Raw genomic sequence first — 20,541 nt, forward strand, 5'->3', positions numbered from 1 at the left:
GCTTTTAAAATTACTGTTAGGAAACCTCTTATGCACAAAAACCTGTACATACACGTACAGTTTAAAACATAACAAAATTTAAAAATCCATGTTCCCACCACCCCATCCCCAAGAAGGTGACTCTTCCATAGTATCCCACTCTGTCCCAATTAGAGGTAGCCACTATCTTGATTTTTGTGGTTAATCATTTTTTTGCTATTCTTTATGGTTTTATCACATGTGTAAACACCTTCAAATTATATATTATTTTATTTTGTCTGGTTTTGACCTTTTTATGAAGGGAATCATGTTGGATGTATTTAAGACTTGCTTTTAGGGGCGCCTGAGTGGCTCAGTTGGTTAGGTGTTGGGCTTTGGCTCAGGTCATGATCTCACAGCTCATGAGTTCAAACCCCACATCAGGCTCTGTACTGACAGCTCAGCTCATATTCTGTGTCCTCATCCCTCTCGGCCCCTCCCCTGCTCACACTCTGTCTCTCTCCCTCTCTCAAAAATAAACATTAAAAAAAAATTTTTAAACAGTGGTGCTAGGAGGACATTAGGTAAATATTAAGGAAATCTGAATAAGGCATAGACTTTAATTAATAATAATGTATCAGTGGAGTGCCTGGGTGGTTCAATCAGTTATGGGTCTGATTTTGGCTCAGGTCATGATCTTGCAGTATGAGAATTGGAGCCCCACGTCAGGCTGTGTGTTGACAGCTCAGAGACTGGAACCTGTTTCAGATTCTGTGTCTCCCACTCTCTCTCTCTGTCTCTCAAAAATGAATAAACATTAAAAATATTTTAAGAAAATAAAATAGTAACATATCAGAATTGGTTCACTAATGTGACAAATGTACCACCCAATCGTGAAATGTTAATAATAGGGGAAATTGAGTGTGGAATACATGGGAACTCTGCACTCTCTTCACAATTTTTCTGTAAATCTAAAATTACTTTAAAATAAAAAATTTGTCAAATAAAACCTAATGCCATTACGAACACATTTGCTTAAATCTCCTATGTCCATATACAAGAATTTCTTGAGAATACACACCAGAGTGAAATTCTGGGTCGTAGAGTACATGTGTCTTCAGTGTTATTAGGCCCTTCATTTCAAAAGTACCAATTTTTACTAACCCACATATATTGTATAAGAATTCCTTTTACTTCACATCCTGGGCAAGACTTGTAATATCTTGACTTGTTAAATTTTTGCCAGTCTGGTGGGTGTGAGATGCTATCTCATTGTGGTTTAATTTTGCATTTCCCTGACTACTAACAAGGTTGAACATCTCTCTGTGTTTATTGGTCCTCTGTGTTTCCTGTTCTGAGAATATGCTTACTCATGTCATTTACTTTTTTTTTTCTGGTGGGTTATCTTTTTCTTATTGAGGACTTATCTTTTTCTTATTAAGAGGACTTTGTTACTCATTCTGAAAACTATTCCTTTGTCATTTACACATAATACAAATATATGGCCTAGCTTTTTTTTTTACTGAGCAAATTTGATAAATATTAAGTGTATGTATCTTTTCATTAATAGTCTGTGCTTTGAGAGTTTTATTTATTAAATCTTTTCATTTGTTCTAGAGAGTTCTTGTTTATTCCTTCACATCCTCTTCTTTGACCTTCTCTGTGTCTGGCGGCAGACTTGTCTGGACTATGTTAATGGCTTCTTTCTCATGGGCTCTCCATTGAGTTTGACCATGAGAAGCACCAACAAGCCATCAAATGGCATGACTTAAGTGAAGTCAAGGTATTTGTCTTCCCAGCTCTCTCCTTGCAAGGTTACTGCAGGTTAGCTATATCCCTTGATTGAGGGTCCAGTTTCCTGCTGGTGGCCCTTTCCACAAAGCCTGCTATATCTCAGAGTTTCACCAACTATTTCCACTCCTATTACAGCTCCTCTTAGTGGACCCAGAGGACTGCAATTTGCCTTCTGGTTTCCCTGCATCCTTTTCCCACTGTTATAATGGTCCCATTACTAAATAAACTTTCCTCAAGTTACCCAGTTTCCGGGGAGAGTTCCAGGTATTTTCTGCTAGATATACTCATCCCAAGGTCATATTTTATTTTTAACTAATTAATTAATTAATAATTATTTTTTAAAATAGGCTCCACACCCAGTGTGGGGTTTGAACTTGTGAGTCCAAGACACCAAGAGTCACACACTCTACTGACTGAACCAGCCAGGTGTCCCTCTCTTCTTTTTTCATAAAATTTTCTGAGCTGTCGGCACAGAGCCTGACATGGGGCTTGAACTTAAGGAACGTGAGACTATGACCTGAACCCAAGTCAGACACTTAACTGACTGAGCCACCCATCTGCCTTGCCCCTCTTTCTGTTTAATTATTAGTTATTTATTAATGTATCTCCCTACTCTGTGATTTCTCCCCCTTGGCACTACTGACATCTTATATGGGATAATTCTTTGCTGTGGAGGCTATCCTGTGCAATTTAGGGTATTTAGTAGCATCCCTGGCCTCTGACCACTACATCATGGCAGTAACCCCTTTCTTCTCTCCAGCTATAGCAACCACAAATTGCCAAATGTTCTCGGGGCAGGGGTGGGTTGTAGAAATTGCTCCCTGTTGAGAACCACTGCTCTACCCTATGTCAAGATCACACTGACCTAACTATTAAAGCTTGCTATCTCATGGAGCAAGAGCTCCCACTTTAATCTCCTTTAGGAGAGGGAGGATCCCAGGTAACCCCCGCACTGAGCTGTCTCAGTCGCAAAGACCCTGACACAGGGCTCGATCTCATGAACGACAAGGTCATGACTTGAGCTCAAATCAAAGAGTTGGGCACTTAACAGACTGAGCTGCCCAGGCACCCTAAACTCTTATTCCTTATAAAGATTTGCGGTTTTATGTTTGGTTTTATTGTTGTCATTGTTTGGGGTTTTATTTTTGTCATTTTGCATCATCTACATTCATATATGCAGGTATTTGTCTATATACATGAATTTTGTTTCTTTCATTACAATCCTTGTATTTATCAGTATTAGTTATAATCTTGTTACAAAGACCTGTACCTGCAGTCACATTTTTTAAAAGAAGTGAATTTAATATTATCCAGGGGCCACCACTAGCCCATGTAAAGCCTTTGTGCAAATTTGGAGGAGGAGGCTCTTCCTCAAGAACCTTTACTTCTATCTGGTAAGAAACTATCATTTTACATATTCAAAGCCACAATGTCTATGAGGTAAGTGGTGCTCCCTGGGATTGTGCACATGCAGTGGTCCTTCATATGTTCTTGCATTGTTCCTGGTTTTCAGGAAATGTTTTTTAACATACTACCATTGAGCACAGTATTTGCTGTAAACTTATCAGATTAAAGAAGTTCCCTTTTGGGGCGCCTGGGTGTCTCAGTTGGTTAAGTGACCGACTTCGGCTCAGGTCATGATCTTGAGGTTCATGGGTTCGAGCCCCATGTCAGGCTCTGTGCTGACAGCTCAGAGCCTGGAGCCTGCTTCAGATCCTGTATTCCCTCTCTCTCTGCCCCTTCCCCACTCATGTTCTCTCTCTCTCAAAAATAAAAAACATTAAAAAAGAAGTCCTTTTTTATTTTAACTTTGCTAAAAGTTGTTCTAAAAGTGGATATTAAATTTCAGTAATGCTTTTTGTGCATTGATATATTTATCTCTTTAATTGTTTAATGTGGTAAATTACAGTAATCTGTTTTCGAATTTTGAACTCATAGAGTAAATTCAACTTAATTATTGTGTAATATCTTTTTATACATGCTGGATTTGGATTGATAACATTTTCTTTATAGTTGTTACATCCAGGTTCATGAGTGAGTATAGGCTCATAATTTTATTTTTTTGTAACATCCCCCTCTGATCTTGCTAATATATGTTAGCTTCTCAAAATGAGCTAGGAAATATTCTATTTATTTTATGTAAGAGTTTATATATGTTTGGAATTACATGTGCCTTGAAAGTTTGGAAGGACTCACCCATAAAACTAGTGTTTGTGTATTCTTTGTAGGAACATTTTAAACGATTAATTCAATTACCATAATGATTATAGAACACTTTGTATTCTTGCATCAGTTTTTGGAATTTATTTTGTATTGGACACATGTTTGTGTGCCTTCTCAGATTGTTTCCACTTCCTCCTTTCTCTTTCTTGGTTACTACTCCGCTTACACTAAGTGACCCCTACCCTTCTGGGCACAGATGAAATGTTACACTAGATGGAATGGGGTTGGCCTCCAAGTGGCTGCCACTGACCCAATAATGCAATAGAGGAAAACGTGACCATTGGGATATGGCAGAGAAAAGGGAGCCTGGCATATGAATTGCCCTCTCCTTTGCCTTTTCTCTGCGCTGTTCTAAGGTATACTTTCTTTCAGCACTTCTGCAGAAACTCCCTGAGCAAGCAAATCTCTCCCTATAGAGAGATTTACTATGCTTACTCATGCCTTGATGTGAGTTGCGGCCAGTCCACTAGTGTATCACACCACAATGCTGCACATCTTTCTTGCCTAAGCTCCCTTTCTTCCTCAGCCTAACCAATACAGGCTTAAAACTCCCAAATTAGTGGTGCCTGGGTGACTCCATCAGTTGAGCTTGGGACTCTTGAATTTGGCTCAGGTCACAATTTCACAGTTTGTGGGATCGAGCCCCACGTTGGGCTCTGCACTGAGTGTAGAGCCTTTGGAATTCTCTCTCTCCATCCCTCTCTCTGCCCCTCTCCCATTCTTCGTGCTCACTCATGCACATGAGCGCACTCTCTCTCTCTCTCTCAAATAAATAGACAAACTTAAATAAAAGAAAAAAACCGCCAATTAAGTGTCAGTACTTAAATGCTTGTCTCAAGCTCTGCTTTCTAAGGATACCTGGGCTATGGACAATTGGTATCAGATGCAACAAGTCCTTGGAACGAAATTTTGAAGTTCAATTGCTCACCCTTCTAAAATAATAGGAACCTATTGCTGATGCTAAGTAGAATGACAGTAACTTCTGGCATGCAGTGGCTTTGCAGTTTTTTAAGTTTTTAACTCTGCATAATTTGGATGAAGGGCAGATGGAGAGCAATGCAATGGAAGATGAAATGGATGGGATGTGTGGGAGCCTGTTAATTACAAGGAGTGCAGAGCCTATTGACTCTTCTGAGAGCCCTGGAGACCTTACCAAAGGAGTTACAGGCTCAGAGCAATCTAATTCCAATTTAAGGCATGCTCTGAATGCTAGCAGACTTGGATGGCAACTTTAAAGGAAATCCCTGGAGCACATGTACCCCAGGGTTTAAAGCAGCGCTATTAATGGAATTTGCCAGAGAAAGACAAATATCATATGACTTCACTCATATGTAGAATTTGAGAAACAAAACAGGTGAACATAGGGGAAGGGAAGCAAAAATAAGATAAAATAGAGAGGGAGACAAACCATAAGAGACACTTAAAGACAGAGAACAAACTGAGGGTTACTGCTGGGGTGTTGGGTGGGAGATGAGCTGAATGTGTGATGGGGATTAAGGAGGGCACTTATTGGGATGAGCATAGGGTGCTATATGTAAATGATGAATCACTGAATTCTATTCCTGAAATCATTGTTAACTATATGTTAACTAACTTGGATTTAAATTTTAAAAATAAATAAAAAATAAAGGAGATCCCTGAAGCGCCTGGCTGGCTCAGTTGGAAGATCATGGGACTCTTGATATTATGGTGTCAGTTCGAGCTCCATGTTGAGTGTAGAGATTACTTAAATAAATAAAACTTGAAAAAATAAATATAGGCTTCTAGGTGGGTCAGTCAGTTGAGCGCCTGACTCTTGATTTTGGCTCTGGGTCATGATCCCAGTGTCATGGGTCAAGCCCCAAGTTGGACTCCATGCCAAGTGTGGATCTTGCTTAAGATTCTCTCTCTCTCTTCTTCTTCTCCCCCTGTCCCCTGCTCACACTCACTCTTGCTTAAACATACATATGTACATACATACATACATACATACATACATACATACATACATATAGGAGACCCTTATCGCCTGCAGCCACAGGGTAGACTGAGCTGAGAATTAGGCTTAGGGTCTGATTATGCACAGGTCTTTGTAGAGCTTCAAAGGAAAATAGTTGTGCACCTTCGGCTTTCTTCTGTGGCAAAGTGGCAGTCGTTGTAGGGCAAGAGTGGGACTGTGAGACCTGGGATAGGAGCATGTGGGTGAGAAAGCCTGAGACTGTTGACACCCCGGATTCTTCTGAGTTCCCCTACCTGGAGACACAGCCCTTTCCCCTTGCCAAAGTAGACCAGCTCCTCCTTGCTTGGAGACAGAATAATTATTTCTCTTGGAACAAGTTCTTCACCAAATGACATTTGCTCTCCTTCTCACCCTCTTCCCTCAACACTCCCCACTGCCTGCAGGCCGGCAATCAGAATTAGAGCTCAGGATAGTTTGTATCAATAAGGGCCTAATCAGAAGACAGAAGCTGCACCAGTTATTTTAATGGAGAGAACTGAATATAAATAGTTGTCAGGCAGGTATTGGATAACTGGAGAGACAAAAAGGGAATAAGCTATAAAGAAGGTGGCGATTTGTGCAAAGCAGTTACTATCCCTATGGCTGGAGATCAAAGGGAAGAGGTTAGAATTGTTCAAACTTCTAACCGTACAGAAGAAGGTCAAGGACCTGAAAGTCAGAGCTCTGTGGAGGGGGCACTACATTGCTGCGGGTGGTGTTTCTGAGCTCAGGAAAGGGGCCTATGGGAATGGGATCCAGATCCCTGGGGAGAAGGTGCTGGTTGAGCAGTGATGGGGTCTCAGGGAGGCAGTCAGGGAGTGAGGTACACTAAGGTTGTTTGAGTGAATATTAGCAAAAATGAAAACTGTAATCAATCGCTATGACTGGAATGAACCACCGCTACTGGGCTAACAGTGAGATTAGGATTAGGAACAGAAAAGGCAGGAATAGGAAGCCAAAACAAGGAATAGGAAGCAAACAGAAAGCAGCAAGTCCCTTCTTGCTCCAGCCTCCTAGTCTAGCACCCCCTACTGGCAGATCCTAACAGAGAATCAGCTGACAAAAGGAGAAATTTGTTTGCAGGGTCCCAGTTCTGGCAGCGCATAGAAGGTGGGTTTGAAGCTTAGACTCATTAGCTTTCCAGCTGACACTCAGGTCTGCAGGAGCTCACAGATATATACTGTCAGAATCCAGGGCCAGATCCATGAATCCTATTAGTCCTAATAAATATAGAGTTGCGTAGAGCTGAATTCATTGATAGGGGGCTACTCACTTTGAAGCATGACTTGGTGGCAACCTACAGAATCTTAAATGGAGATGCCACAACTTCCTTTTCATAGTGTTGAAGAAGAGAGCTCAGGTAGTAGGGATACTAGATGGATGTATTGTGTGTGGTCTGAGTACCCACTATCTGACTCTGCTCTCTGGAGGGCACAGGGAACACGCCTTTCACTAACACAGTGGGAGATGCATTAGCGAGGAGAAACAGGTATCACTGCAAAGCTTGGTAGTGAAGGTTCTCCATAGGCTGGATTGAAGATAGGGGATGCTGATATTGACACGGGCTCCCTAATGTTAGTGGGCAAGATGGAATCCCTAGAATGGTAGAGGCCAGGTTGGAAGCATTTAACCATCAGAAACAAAGTGGTCATAATTAGTGCAGTGAGCAGTCAGGCCATATCAAGGGAGGCAACAGGGAGATAACTAATCAGCATACTATCCAATGTGTAGGTAGTTAGAGACAATCAAGAGCTTATGAGTTGAGCCACCACAGTGGAAAATCAGGCCCTTCACCCATTTCCCAGACCCCAGTGTCCATTCATTAAACAGGAGGGACTCTATAATCCCACTTCATGCAGTAAACTTTTTTCATTCTTTTACTAAAGAGACCTAGGGCCCTCCATCAGAATAACCACGCAGTGGTACAGGAAATGCGCGGACTTTTCAAAGATTCTTATATATGAGGTCTGAGCTGACACTGACACCTGGAAAACCTACATGCCACCATGATATTCCAGTTAGCATGGAAATCACTTAGGACAAGTGATAAATGGAGCTTTGGCATGAGTCTTTTTTTACACCTTTGATTATTTTTCGATTCTTTACCATATATGAAAAGTAAATATTCTTAGCACCTGGGAGAACCTTCATATTGGATTCAATATAGAAAGTCAAAGACAAATACTGTATTCCTGGATGACTGACACCATGAAACACTTGAAATGTGCATGAGTTATATTCCCATTCAACTTACCCTCTGTCCTCTACAAAAACCAGAACGATGGTTTCAGTTCAGGCTGTGGCAGACTAGCTAAACACAATCCATAAAGGTGGTCAAATAGTTTTTTTAATTTATGGGAAAACAGGGGCACCTGGGTGGCGCAGTCAATTAAGCATTCAACTTTGGCTCAAGTCATGATATGGTTATGGGTTCGAGCCCGCGTCCGTTCTGTGCAGGCAGTTCAGAGCCTGGAGCCTGCTTCAGATTCTGTGTCTCCCTCTCTCTCTGCCCCTCCCCTGCTCATACTCTGTCTCTTTCTGTTTCAAAAATAAATTAAAATAAATTTATTTTAATCTATGTAAAACAGTCACAACACTGGGGCACCTAAGTGGCTTAGTCAGTTGAGTGGCCCACTTCGGCTCAAATCATAATCTCGCAGGTTGTGGGATCATGTCCCACATCAGGCTCGACCCTATCAAGGCAAAGCCTGCTTTAGATCCTCTGCCCCCCTCTCTGCCTCTTCCCCTTTCTCTTTCAAAATAAAGGGGATGAGCACCAGATGTTATATGGAAACCAACTTGACAATAAACTATTTGTAAAAAAAAATAAAATAAAATAAAATAATAAATAAACTTAATAAACAAATAAAATCATCCCTAAAAAAATAAGAACTTGGAAAAACCGTATTTTCCTTGCCTCTTGAAGCTACTCATGGCACTGTGACTTGCTAATGAGATGACTTGCTAATGACTTGCAATGTGAGATGAGTAGATATACTTAAGACCTGATGTGTGATTTTTCCATGACTCTTGTTCTCTGCCAAGGGAATTGCAAAAGCAGTTGTTGATTTGGAGACACCATAGGATGGAAGTATCCTGGAAGGCTGAGCCAACACACCGAGGACAGTTGCTCTGAAGTGTTGCCCAGAGTCATACCCACAGAAGACATGGTATTATTTACAAGTGAGCTTTATTGTGTGCTGCTCCTGGGATTCAGGGATAATTCATTACTGCAGCATCAACTAGACTATTCTGACAGATATAGATAGATAGATAGATAGATAGATAGATAGATAGATAGATAGATAGATATAGATATAGATATAGATATAGATATACAGAGATGTATCAAGTGAATCTGAAAATGCTGGAACGTAGAAACAGAAGCTCCGAAAGAGGAATGTTCAAAATAATGTAGGTCACTAACAAGGGAGCAGCTAGTATTGCCAGGCTAGTCAGGGAAAGAAAGAGGAGGAAGTTCTTGAAGCTGGACTGTGAGAGACAAGAGGGAGGGATGAATGAAGGCAGGAAAGTTACACATTCCCTGCTTGGGGAAAGACAGGTACTAAGGCAGTATAGGCAAAGGCACAGAGATGTGAAAATTCATGAGGGGTATTCTGGGAAGAATAAGACTAGCACTTCCCACAGAATGTTTTCCACATGGAACATTTCTTCATAGAACATGTGTCCTTCAATAAAATGATTTTCTACTCATATTTATGTAGGAAAAATATTATATTTATGTCCCCCAAACTCAATACATTTTTTTAGAAAAGTGGTGGTGGGGAGCTCAACAGAGAAAGTCTTTACTTTCTCTCTGCATATAATTGGCAGCATATCAAGGTTCCCAGAGACAGTTGGAAAGGCTCTGAAGGTCGACCAGGGAAACATGTAATGTGTTATACAGACAAAGCAGCCCTATTAATGGTTTAGTGGGCAAGACATCGCGTTTTAAATATGTTACCACAATTTATTAAATAACTAAATACATGAAATAACTTTACAAATATTTTGCAATCTAACATGGTAGCTCGTTCCTTATCTTCAGGCATTTTATTGTGTTTTGTGCTTTGGAAAATTGGTTGGCTTTGGATTGAGACATAACACACTCAGATTTTTTCCATTTAAAATAATGGGAATGACGCTGCTGGCTAGTGTTTTCTTGCAAATAATGTTAAGTGAAAAATGCCTGTATTTCTATACGGCAAAGTTTGGAGGGGGTAGAGGTGTAACCTGTGAAGGATTCTAGACCTGAGATAAGTGATACATACAGAGATGTATCAAGTGTATCAGAGGGTTTTATGTCTAGTAGTGACATGGAGACATGAATGTACTTTATCAACAGTCTTGACTTGACAGGCATGGGGAGAACCTAAAGTAGGGAGCTGGTGCTGGCTGAGTCTAGCTGAGAGGCAAGAACCTCCACTGAGGCTGTGGGGATAGAGAGGTGGAATAGGAGGGACATTTTGGGATCTGAATGGAATGGAGGAACATAGTGGGTTAAAGTCAGGGAGATATTCAGAAAGGTGATGGGAAAGTAGTTGTGGTTATATTTGCCAAAATAGGGAACCCCAAAGGAAGAGGGGAAATAAAGACAAGGAAGAGAAGCAGTGGAGGTGTCAGGGGCTATGAGTGGCTGACAAACGGTGACTTTGCTTTTGGATGTATTATGTTGAGGTGTTCCCTGGGAAGGTTGTTCTGTGTCCCTCTAAAACCCAGCCTAATAATTCCCAGTGGCTGCCCCCAGTGGATAGTAACAGTGAAATCACTAAGATAGAGTGCAAATGGATGCTCTGTTGTTACAATAAGCTTTTGAGAGGAAAAGCAAGGCTCAGGAGAGTTTTCTATAACCTGGAGGCTGCCAAATCCCTCTCCTCCAATGCCTGGGTAAGGGGGCAGTTGACATGACTCACAGGAACCCCATGCCTTCTGGCCAAGGGCCATCAGGATGACCTTGCTCCTGCAGGGAAGGTAGAATCAGCTTGAGGATCATAGTTTCTGCCTTAAAAACCAATGGTACATCTAAGAAGTCCCATTTGGTTGGTTGTAGCTTTTAGCTGATTGCTTTTGGCTTCTCTGAGCCCTGGTAGATTGATCATTCATGGGATTTCAGAGAGCCTATTCTAATCTTAAATACACCTTCACTGTATTGGACCTTGATAGAGAAGAGGAAAATAACCTTTTTTTTTTTTTTTTTTTTTTTTTTTTTTGAGAGAGAGAGAGAATATAACTCTACACGGATGGGGAATTTTGTCTGCTTATTCATTGATGGATCCTCATCCCTAAAATGGTCCTGGGCCAGATAGGAGCTCAATAAATATTTGCCGAATTGAATTAAATTGACATTCAGTCTCTTCGCAATCTGAGTTTCCTGTTTCCTGTCAGTTTCTAGAGCAGTCAGTGTGGTGCTGTGCTGACCCATCTTCCTCCTCATCGGCCTGGCTCCAGCTCTTGGGGCTTGGTGAAACACAAGTCAGGGGTCTGAGCCACCACAGAGTGCTAACCGCCATGCCTGGGTTTGTGCTGGAAGGAAAACATGTCTTCTTACACAGAAGGACTTGAATTCGCCCACCCAGGACTCTGTGTCTGACTGTTCGGGCCGCTCTCCCATGCCCAGAAACAGTAAGGGAGAGGTTGCTTCACACGAACAGCCGAGTGTGACACATACAATCTGTGCAGATAACACCCCAGATAATGGCCCCCATCTGTAAGGAGCTCTAGCAACATGCCACCAACTGTATACCAGCACACAGTGTAGATCCTGTGATCAGTAAAATTAAGGAGTTGATAACATAGTTGAATATTCTTATTGGATCTCTCTGCCAATTCTATCTCAGTGTTAAAATATATATATATATATTTTTAATGTTTTTATTTATTTCTGAGAGAGAGAGAGAGAGAGAGAGAGAGAGAGACAGCGTGAGCAGGGGAGGGTCAGAAAGAGAAGGAGATACAGAATCTGAAGCAGGCTCCAGGCTCTGAGCTGGCTGTCAGCACAGAGCCCGAGTGGGGCTCGAACCCACAAACAAGAGATCATGACCTGAGCGGAAGTCAGTCACTTAACCGACTGAGCCACCCAGGCACCCCTAAAATATATTTTAAAGAACATACTTTCTGAATCCTTGAGAAATTTCCTCAAACAGAAGCACCTTCGGTTATGGTACTGATAGTCAGAAGCAGGCAGACTGGACTGCTGTTGCTCTACCCCTGGGAATCCAGAATGACAGACCCTTCTAGAATGCAGTCCTCTGAACAGAATGCCTCCCAGCATCTCGCCCCCTTTTGTTATGCCAGGTGAGATGAGGAAGACCTCTTCTGGCCCACAGTGCTCTGGGATCCACCAAGAGGGGTTCTACCTCTTTCCCTAAACAGGCAATAGGATTGGTCTGCCAAATTCTCACCAGCTAGGAAAATACGTAGTTATAGATTTTTACACTATATTCCTCCCAGGGAAATCCTTGAAAGTCATTTTAATTTTATGGCCAGCCCTGAAGGTCTAGTCATTCATCCATTCATACATTCATCACCCACCATTTAACCTGCACCATCCTAGGTTCTGGTGTAACACGGTGAGGAAACCATGCTTAGCCTCTGCCTATGTCCCTGCTGCTCACATCCCCACACCACCTGCTGCATCTCTTCCACCTGCGGTATGCCTACAACTTCCATCACCAGGGATACAGGAAGGCTCAACCAGCACAGATGCAGGCTGTCCCTCCAAACTCAGCATGTTTCCACATAGACTGTGCTCACTTCAACAGTAGGACAGAAGCCAGCAACAAATTGAATCAGAGTTGTTTATTTTTATTTTATTGGAACATAAAACAACCTGAAATAAATATCAATTTATGAAATTCTCAATCATTTCATAAATAAATATTAAGTTAACAGACATTGTACAGAATGTTGTGTTAAATAAGATTAAAGTACATATTTGTTTTCCCTGGAGCACACTGGAGGAAAGACTTCGATGATTCTGACATCTGAAATATACCTCAAATATCTTATTTTTATCCCTTCTGCCTATGTGAGGTGACAAAGTAGCAGTATGCCCGAAATCATTGCTTTGCCTCTCAACTTTAATTACGCTGATCATTAAGGCCCCACCCTTGGTTGGCCCTCATTCTCAGGGCAAAAAATAACAATCTTCTTCTCCTCCAAGATCTTTCACTGCAATAAGCCAGTTTTGTCTCAACTTTCCATTGTCCACTCAGTGTTTATTACACCAAGAAACACTTGCAGGTAGTCTAGGAACTTTTTCACTCTCCATCTTTCTCCTCCACACTTTTTCTGTGAGAAGAACAGACAATGGGTATTGTAAGAAACTGTCAATTCTTGTAAAAACGGGCATAGCCAGACAAATATACTTAAGTTTACACCAAATGTCTTTAGCTTACTTTTTGGACATCTATGAGTTTTTTTATTAAAGACAAGTTTTGGAAAAGCTTTTCCACAGCATCTCCCGGTGCAGTTTGATTCTTTAGTGTGTCTATTCCCTGAAAGACTTCTTCAATGCACAGCTGGTGCTAAAAGAGGGAAATTTTAAAAGTATAAATAATCAAAACAAAGTATAAAAATTCAGTTCAAAAAAGTTAGACTTTTTTGGTGGGGTCTACATGAGTTTTCTTCTCCCACAGGTTTTTTTTTTTTTTTAACTTGTTTCTTTTCCAGGGGGGAAAACACCACATACAGAGCTATAATTTTCATAAGTGAATGAAGTTTTTGTAATGACTGAAGAGTTTTACAAATGATATAAATTAAACACTTAACCAAAAATAAAGTGTTTATGAGGTAGAATGCAACTACATTACTGAGATCACATCAAAATTTCCTTTGATAGTTCTAGCCGGTAATTTTATTCTGCTTAGAGTAATCATATCACATGTTTAACATTTCAATATGACCATGACATACTCCAAATGTACCCAGTTCTATTAGAGTCCAAATCATTTAAATATGTGGAAATGACTATTTTACATAAGACAGTCAGTATATATTTTAACGTCTACTGACCATAATTCTAAAACTATAACCGTAAGTTGGCTAGTACTTTCAGAAAGACACAGAAGTGAGGAAAGCCAGAGATACTCAGAGGTGAATGGAGATGAGGAGGCACCTCTCACCCAATGTGGAATTCTTCTGGTAGGAACACCTGACCTGAGGCTCTTTGAGATGGGGAACTGACAACATCGAAAAAAGGCCTGACCCACTTGCCTAACGGATACTACTTAATATTCTAGAGCCATTCCTAACGCCATTCCTAATACTCATAAGCACATACATTGGCATCTACACACATGAAAACAAAATAGATAAAATTAAACCATTCCAATGATAACTAATGCTTTATAGCTTAAAATAGGAAACTTAGTCATGCAATCATTTTATCAAGTCATAATTTAACTTACATTGTTATGTTCAGGAGTAGGAATCATCAGGTTCTGAAAAGGAAAGGCAATACATTCATTTTTAACATATATAAGGTTCATAACGTTTAATAAAATGCTTGCCAGTAACATGGTTACCAATGATATATTACCAACACTCATAATTTCATTATTAATAACAGATCTTTAGAAGTCAGCCACCACAAATGATTACCCATGCATTTTGAAGACTGTAGGAATCAAAAAGAAAATTACCCCATCGCCTATCAGCAGAGTTCGATGAGTAGAGAGCAATGCCAAGGTCTCTGCCACCAGGCTATTCATGGAACTTTGTACAGCCATAGCAGAAACATAGGCAGCCCCAAGAGCTACCAAACTCAAATGCAGAAGCATTCTCACGGCTCTCAAATGCTCAGTGTTTGCCTTGGGCAAAGAAAGTGCATAGTACAAGATTGCATCCTCAACCAATTTATTCTCTTCTTTGAGGAAATGAATAATTTCTAACAATCAGATAGGGAATGTCTAACAATGGCATATCGTGAAACTAAATGTTTCCAATGCCTTGTATCTTAAAAATAATTTTACTTTTATCTTTTAATAATAATAAAAATCCCTGTTTTCCCCCTTTAAAAACATTTTCTATTACAAAGAAAACCTTTGGGTTGATACATCATTGCCCCACATTTGCATTTCTTAAAACCAGAAGATTGAATTTCCTCTTAAAAGATATGTGTAAAAAGAAATATACTGTACACTACTAAATTTTATGCCAAAGTGTATAAATATTGGGAATCTTTTTCAGGATGGCCAAATTCTATCACCATTGATAGACTGGTCTGTCTTAAAAGGAACTTAAAATGCTGGTGGGAAGATGGTGATTAGAGCTGAGACCATCAACACTCAGCAAGGTCAGTTTCACTGGAGTCTCGGTTAGGATCCTTTCTGTTGCCAGGGGCCAAAAACCTAACCCAAACTGGTTGAACCTAAAAGGGAATTTATTGGATCATACAACCAAATTGTCCAGGGTAGAGGCTTCTTTATATCTAGCTTGCTTCTGTGATCTTACCTTGGCTCCCTTCTCAGGCAGCTCTTCTAGTAAGATGGTGTCAAATCAGTCCCAAAATGATGTCAAGTCTCCTGGATCTGTATGTATCCTGTTCCTGAGCAGCAGGAGAAAGCAAATTGTGCTTTTCTGATTGCTCAATCAAAAGTCCTAGAATTCAACTTCCTTGTGACAAAGGATCACAGGTTTGAACTGTGGTCGGGGATATGGGATATACTGATTGGCTCTCCCTGTAGCTAGAAGTAGTCTTCACCCCACCCAAATCACTAGCTGGCTGTGCAAATCAGTGAAATGCACAAGGTGTAACACAACAAAGGTGGTGAAGCTACAGTAAACTGCAGCATGCAGGACCTTTCTAAAGGTAGCAGTTCTGTTCAGCTTCAAATGATCATTGCCATGAGAGACCCTTGGACTTCTGTTGCTAGATCATCTCATTTTTTAAAGAAATCAGAAACCCTGATTATTATATATAACCCCTTGATTTTTAAGTGCTAGCAATTCATATTTTAAAAATCTGTATTGAGGGGCACCTGGGTGGCTCAGTCAGTAAAGTGTCTGACTCTTAAATTTGGCTCAGGTCATGATCCCACAATCATGAAATCAAGCCCCGTGTTGGGTTGTGCACTGAGTGTGGAGCCTCCTTGGGATTCTCTCTCTTCCTCTGTCTCCTTGCTCCTCCCCCACTCACCCTGCCTCTCTCTCTCTTTCTCTCTCAAAATAAATAAATAAATAGACATTAAGGGGCACCTGGGTGGCTCAGTCACTTGAGCGTCTGACTTCCAGTCAGATCATGATCTCAACGGTTCCTGAGTTCAAGCCCCACATTAGACTCACTGTTGTCAGCTCAGAGTCTGCTTTCCATCCTCTGTCCCTCCCTCTCTGCCTCTCCTCTGCTTGCGCGCACTCTCTCTCAAAAATAAACATTTAAAAATAAAAAGTTGTATAGAGTACCATTGTGCAGCCTCTGATGTACAGTAAACTGTGGGTCTAATTGGATGTACAACTCATTAGTGTTAAGTACTTTCACAATGCCGCGCAGTCCATCTCCAAAACACCTTTCATCCTGCAAAACTGAAACTCTAACCCTATTAAACAGCTCGCCATTTCCTCTCTCCCCAGCTCCTGGAAACCATGCTTCTACTTTGTGTCTCTATTAATTTGACTATTCTAGATAACTCATATAAGTGGAATCATATGGTATTTATCTTTTTGTGATTGGCTTATTTCACTTAACATAATATCAAGATTCATCTACATTGTAGCGTTTGACAGAATCTCCTTCCTTTTTATTTTTTAATATTTTTCGAAATTTTTAAAGTTTGTGTGTGTGTGTGTGTGTGTGTATGTGTTTCATTTATTTCTGAGAGAGAGACAGCATAAGCAGAGGAGGGTTAGAGAGAGAGGGAGACACAGAATCTGAAACAGGCTCCAGGCTCTGAGCTAGCTGTCAGCACAGAGCCAGACTCGCGGCTCAAACCCATGAACCATGAGATCATGACCTGAGCCAAAGACGGCCCCTTAACCGACTGAGCCACCCAGGTGCCCCTCTCCTTCCTCTTTAAAGCAGAGCAATATTCCGTTGTATGAATTTACCACATTTTGGTATATATGGTCTATGGGTATGTGGGTTGCTTCCATCTTTGGATTATTGTGAATAATGCTACCATGAACATGGTGTACAAATTTATATTTCTTAAAATCCTGTCACAAGCATTAATTTTTCTTCAGGGACACTGATCTCCCAAACCTGATTTCAAACTCATAGCAAACATTATAAAATAATGTATTTCAAAGACCTTTATTAATGTAAAACTCCTTACGAAAGTTATTATTTCAATCTCCTGCGCGGGAAGAGAATTCCAAGTAATTTTCGTTGATATTGCACCCTCACAGGAGTGGAGCATAATCCCCCTGAAGTGTGGGACACACAGTGACTTCATTTTAAAGAATACATTACGGGAAGGAGATGGTAAGAAGAGTAGCTTTGTCAGGGAGAAACCTGGTAAACTGCAACCAGGTGACCAGGGTCAACATCAACAGTGATTAGACATCAGTAGAATCTACCCTTAATGTGATGTGATGAGAATGACATTTTATTTCCGTTCTTCCTCCCCAAGCCCCATAACCTCTATGAAACCGTGAGAAAAACATCATACATATCCAAATTGAAGGGAAAAATACCTGACCAACACCCCTTAAAACTGTCAAGTTCATCTAAAAGTAGCAATGTCTGAGAAACGGTCACAGCCCAAAGGAATCCAACCATGGTGACTAAATGTAATGTGATATTCTGGGTGAAATCCAGGGGCAGAAAAAAGGGCAGTAGGTGAAACTAAGGAAATTCCAAAAACCAGTGGAGTGAGTAAGGTACCAATGTTGGTTCCCCACTTGTGACAAATGTACTATAATAATCTGAACAATGGAGAAAACTGGATGCAGAGTGCACAGAAACTCTACATAACATTGTTGCAACTTTTCTGCAAGTCTAAAACTGTTTAAAATAAAAAGTTTATTGAAAGTAATATTGCAGGGGCCCCTGAGTGGCTCAATTGGTTAAGCATCCGACTTCGGCTCAGGTCATGATCTTGAGGTTGGTGAGTTGGAGCCCCGTGTCAGGCTCTGTGCTGACAGCTCAGAACCTGGAGCCTGCTTTGGATTCTGTGTCTCCCTCTCTCTCTGTCCCTTCCCTGCTCGCTTGCTCTCTCTCTCTTTCTCTCAAAAATAAACATTAAAAAAATAACATTGCAAATTGAAAAAAGTTAATGACTTTTACAATTATTAAAAAGACTTTGCATCCTATAAATGTTGTGCACTTGAGACCTTTTTACTGGACTTTGAGCTCCTTGAGGATAAAGATTTTATTTAATTGATCTCTTTGTCCTCAAGGATTAGCCTATTTTTGTAGGCATTCAATGTTTGTTAAAAAAAAAAAAAAACCTTGATGAATAAGCAGGCACATGGTGTTATTGGATGGACAAATTAACGTGAATATAATAGAAATTCAAGGAGTCTATTCTCTGAGGCTGGTGCCCTGACATCATAGAAAATACTTAGGCAGACTCCTAGGAAAAAAGAGCAAAACTTTAAGGCTTTGCTGTAGAGATCACGTAAACGTGAATGACTATGGCATTTTTAAAAACCCACGTTTACAAGAATAGAAAATTAGCAACCACTACTTGGAATTTTTTAAGAATTATTAGTAATTATGTAAAAGGACTTTGATTAGTGTTGAAAAGTTGTATTCGTGGGTAATATCCAAATTTTTGCTCTAAAACATTTATCTCTATTAGTGGCTTCCAAATTGGCAACTTAAAAAAAAAAAACCTGATAACTGTGGTTTTTCCTAACTGTAGTCATTTAAGGTCAAATGACTTTTCTATGAACTGATTCTAATCAATCAACTGGGCATGATGCCACACATTTTTTTGTGGTGACTAAATTTGAAATGATAGCATCTCTTTCTTTCTTTCTTTTTTTTTTTTACTGTATTCTAACCTCCATATTTTCAATCTCCAAGCATATCTTTAAAATAATTCTTTTGATTGAATAAATAGCATTATAGGAAAAGATACACAGAACTTCCTCCCTCCCTCCCTTCCTAGCATAGCAATTATCAGTTTTTTGATGGCCTCTTTCAATCTTTACTGATACATAGATAGCTTTACAGGGTTGTAATCCATGAATATGTACCACTTGTGTTTATCTTTTTTGCTTATTGATAGCTCCCTTTCTTGTATCTCCTTATTATCTTCAAGTTTACCTGCTATTAGATGAAACTGATATCTATAGTTTACTTCACCATTGGAATGTTTCTAGTCTTCCATGAGCAAAAACAGTGCTACTAGAAAGGTCTTTGTATAATTTTTAAAAATATGTCCTTATCCTAAGGAACTTGTGTGACCATTTTTATAGCTCTTGTTACATTTCACCAGATCACTCCTGGGAACATTGCCAAGGTACAAAAAATAAATCCCTTGTATTTTTAATGTTTTATAACTGACAAAAATAACTTTGTTTAATCTTGATATCAGCAGCATGGGATGGATTTCTTTCCTTGATAGGGTTTAATAGTTTTGTTGATGTAATGAGCAAAATTAACTCCCATGAAAGATGTGATGCAAGAAGAGGGGATAATCAAAGAGACTGATAAATATGTTGGTAAACCTAAATAAATGATGCTTATTAAAAAATAACTTATTTAGGGGATTTCAAGACACTGGGGAATAAAAATACTTAATGATAATGTGGGAGATGGAGCGATCAGAGTCGGTGCATTTCACTGTTCTTGTGCTGTTTAGAAGTTTTCTAAAGATCTTAACATTAAAGGCCATTTGTTTGTTTGTTTTTTTGTTGAGAGAGAGAGAGGGAGAGAGAAAGCCATGGAGGGGCAGAGAGAGAGAGAATCCCAAGCAGTGTCAGTACTGTGAATGTGCAGCCTGACGTGGGACTTGAACTTACACACCGTGAACTGAAATCAAGAGTCAGACATATAACGAACTGTACTACTCAGGTGCCCCTAAAGATATTAACTTTAGACTTCAAAATAAGCATGTGAATAATTAAAGAGTAACCACTAAAAGAACAAGAATAGAATATACAACTTCCAAGCCAGTAGAATAAGAACAAGGGCATACAAAAATCTCAAGTGATCCAGAAACCAGGAAAGGAGAAAAAGAAGCAAAGAAAAAGCACAGAAAGAGGTATGAGAAATATATGCAAATTTATCAGGAATCACAGTAACTGAAAATGAGTTACTGAAATGAGTTTAATCTTAAACTCACCTATTAAAAGGCAGAGAGTACAAAATATACTAAAAATCATCTATCAACTATTTTCAGGAAATATACTTCATGGAAAATGACAGTAAAAAGCTGAAAATCAAGGGCTAAAGAGATATACTAGGCAAACACTAATCAAAAGAAAGTCAACGTATCAAAATGTCAATAGCAGAAAAATAATTTGTCAAAAAATACTGTAAGGAAAAAAGATTCACTAACAAATATAAAATAGTGTCTCATAATAGTTTTATTTTTCATTTCATTAATTATGATAGAAGCAAAATAAGACATTTTCCAGTAATAAGGACTTGACTGCTTTGCCTTTTCAGTTCTTCTCATTTTAGAGATTAATCTTTTTTA

At 39.8% G+C, this 20,541-nt stretch overlaps 1 protein-coding gene across 1 annotated transcript; it reads right to left on the reverse strand.

The window, feature by feature from the left end:
- Nucleotides 1-12,858: 12,858 nt before the first annotated feature.
- Nucleotides 12,859-17,669, reverse strand: IL5 (interleukin 5). The gene is made up of 5 exons (XM_077768876.1): nucleotides 17,585-17,669; nucleotides 14,596-14,840; nucleotides 14,362-14,394; nucleotides 13,351-13,479; nucleotides 12,859-13,243 (listed from the first exon to the last, which is right to left on the reverse strand). Exons 1-5 carry the CDS (start codon nucleotides 17,667-17,669, stop codon nucleotides 13,145-13,147), a joined length of 591 nt encoding a protein of 196 aa, XP_077625002.1. The 3' UTR covers nucleotides 12,859-13,144.
- Between the last annotated feature and the right edge of the window lie 2,872 nt (nucleotides 17,670-20,541).

This window comes from Crocuta crocuta, unplaced genomic scaffold (assembly GCF_008692635.1).
Source record: "Crocuta crocuta isolate KB4526 unplaced genomic scaffold, BGI_CrCroc_1.0 scaffold64, whole genome shotgun sequence".
In the NCBI taxonomy this organism is placed as follows: domain Eukaryota; kingdom Metazoa; phylum Chordata; class Mammalia; order Carnivora; family Hyaenidae; genus Crocuta; species Crocuta crocuta.

What these genes read in the sequence shown, in the direction of transcription:
- IL5 (XM_077768876.1), bottom strand. Translation starts at nt 17,669, where the DNA reads ATGGTTGGATTCCTTTGGGCTGTGACCGTTTCTCAGACATTGCTACTT. An exon ending in TTTTAAGGGGTGTTGGTCAG is followed by an intron (nt 14,841 to 17,584) that starts GTATTTTTCCCT and finishes TCTGATTGTTAG; the next exon opens with AAATTATTCATTTCCTCAAA. An exon ending in CTCTGCTGATAGGCGATGGG is followed by an intron (nt 14,395 to 14,595) that starts GTAATTTTCTTT and finishes TTTCCTTTTCAG; the next exon opens with AACCTGATGATTCCTACTCC.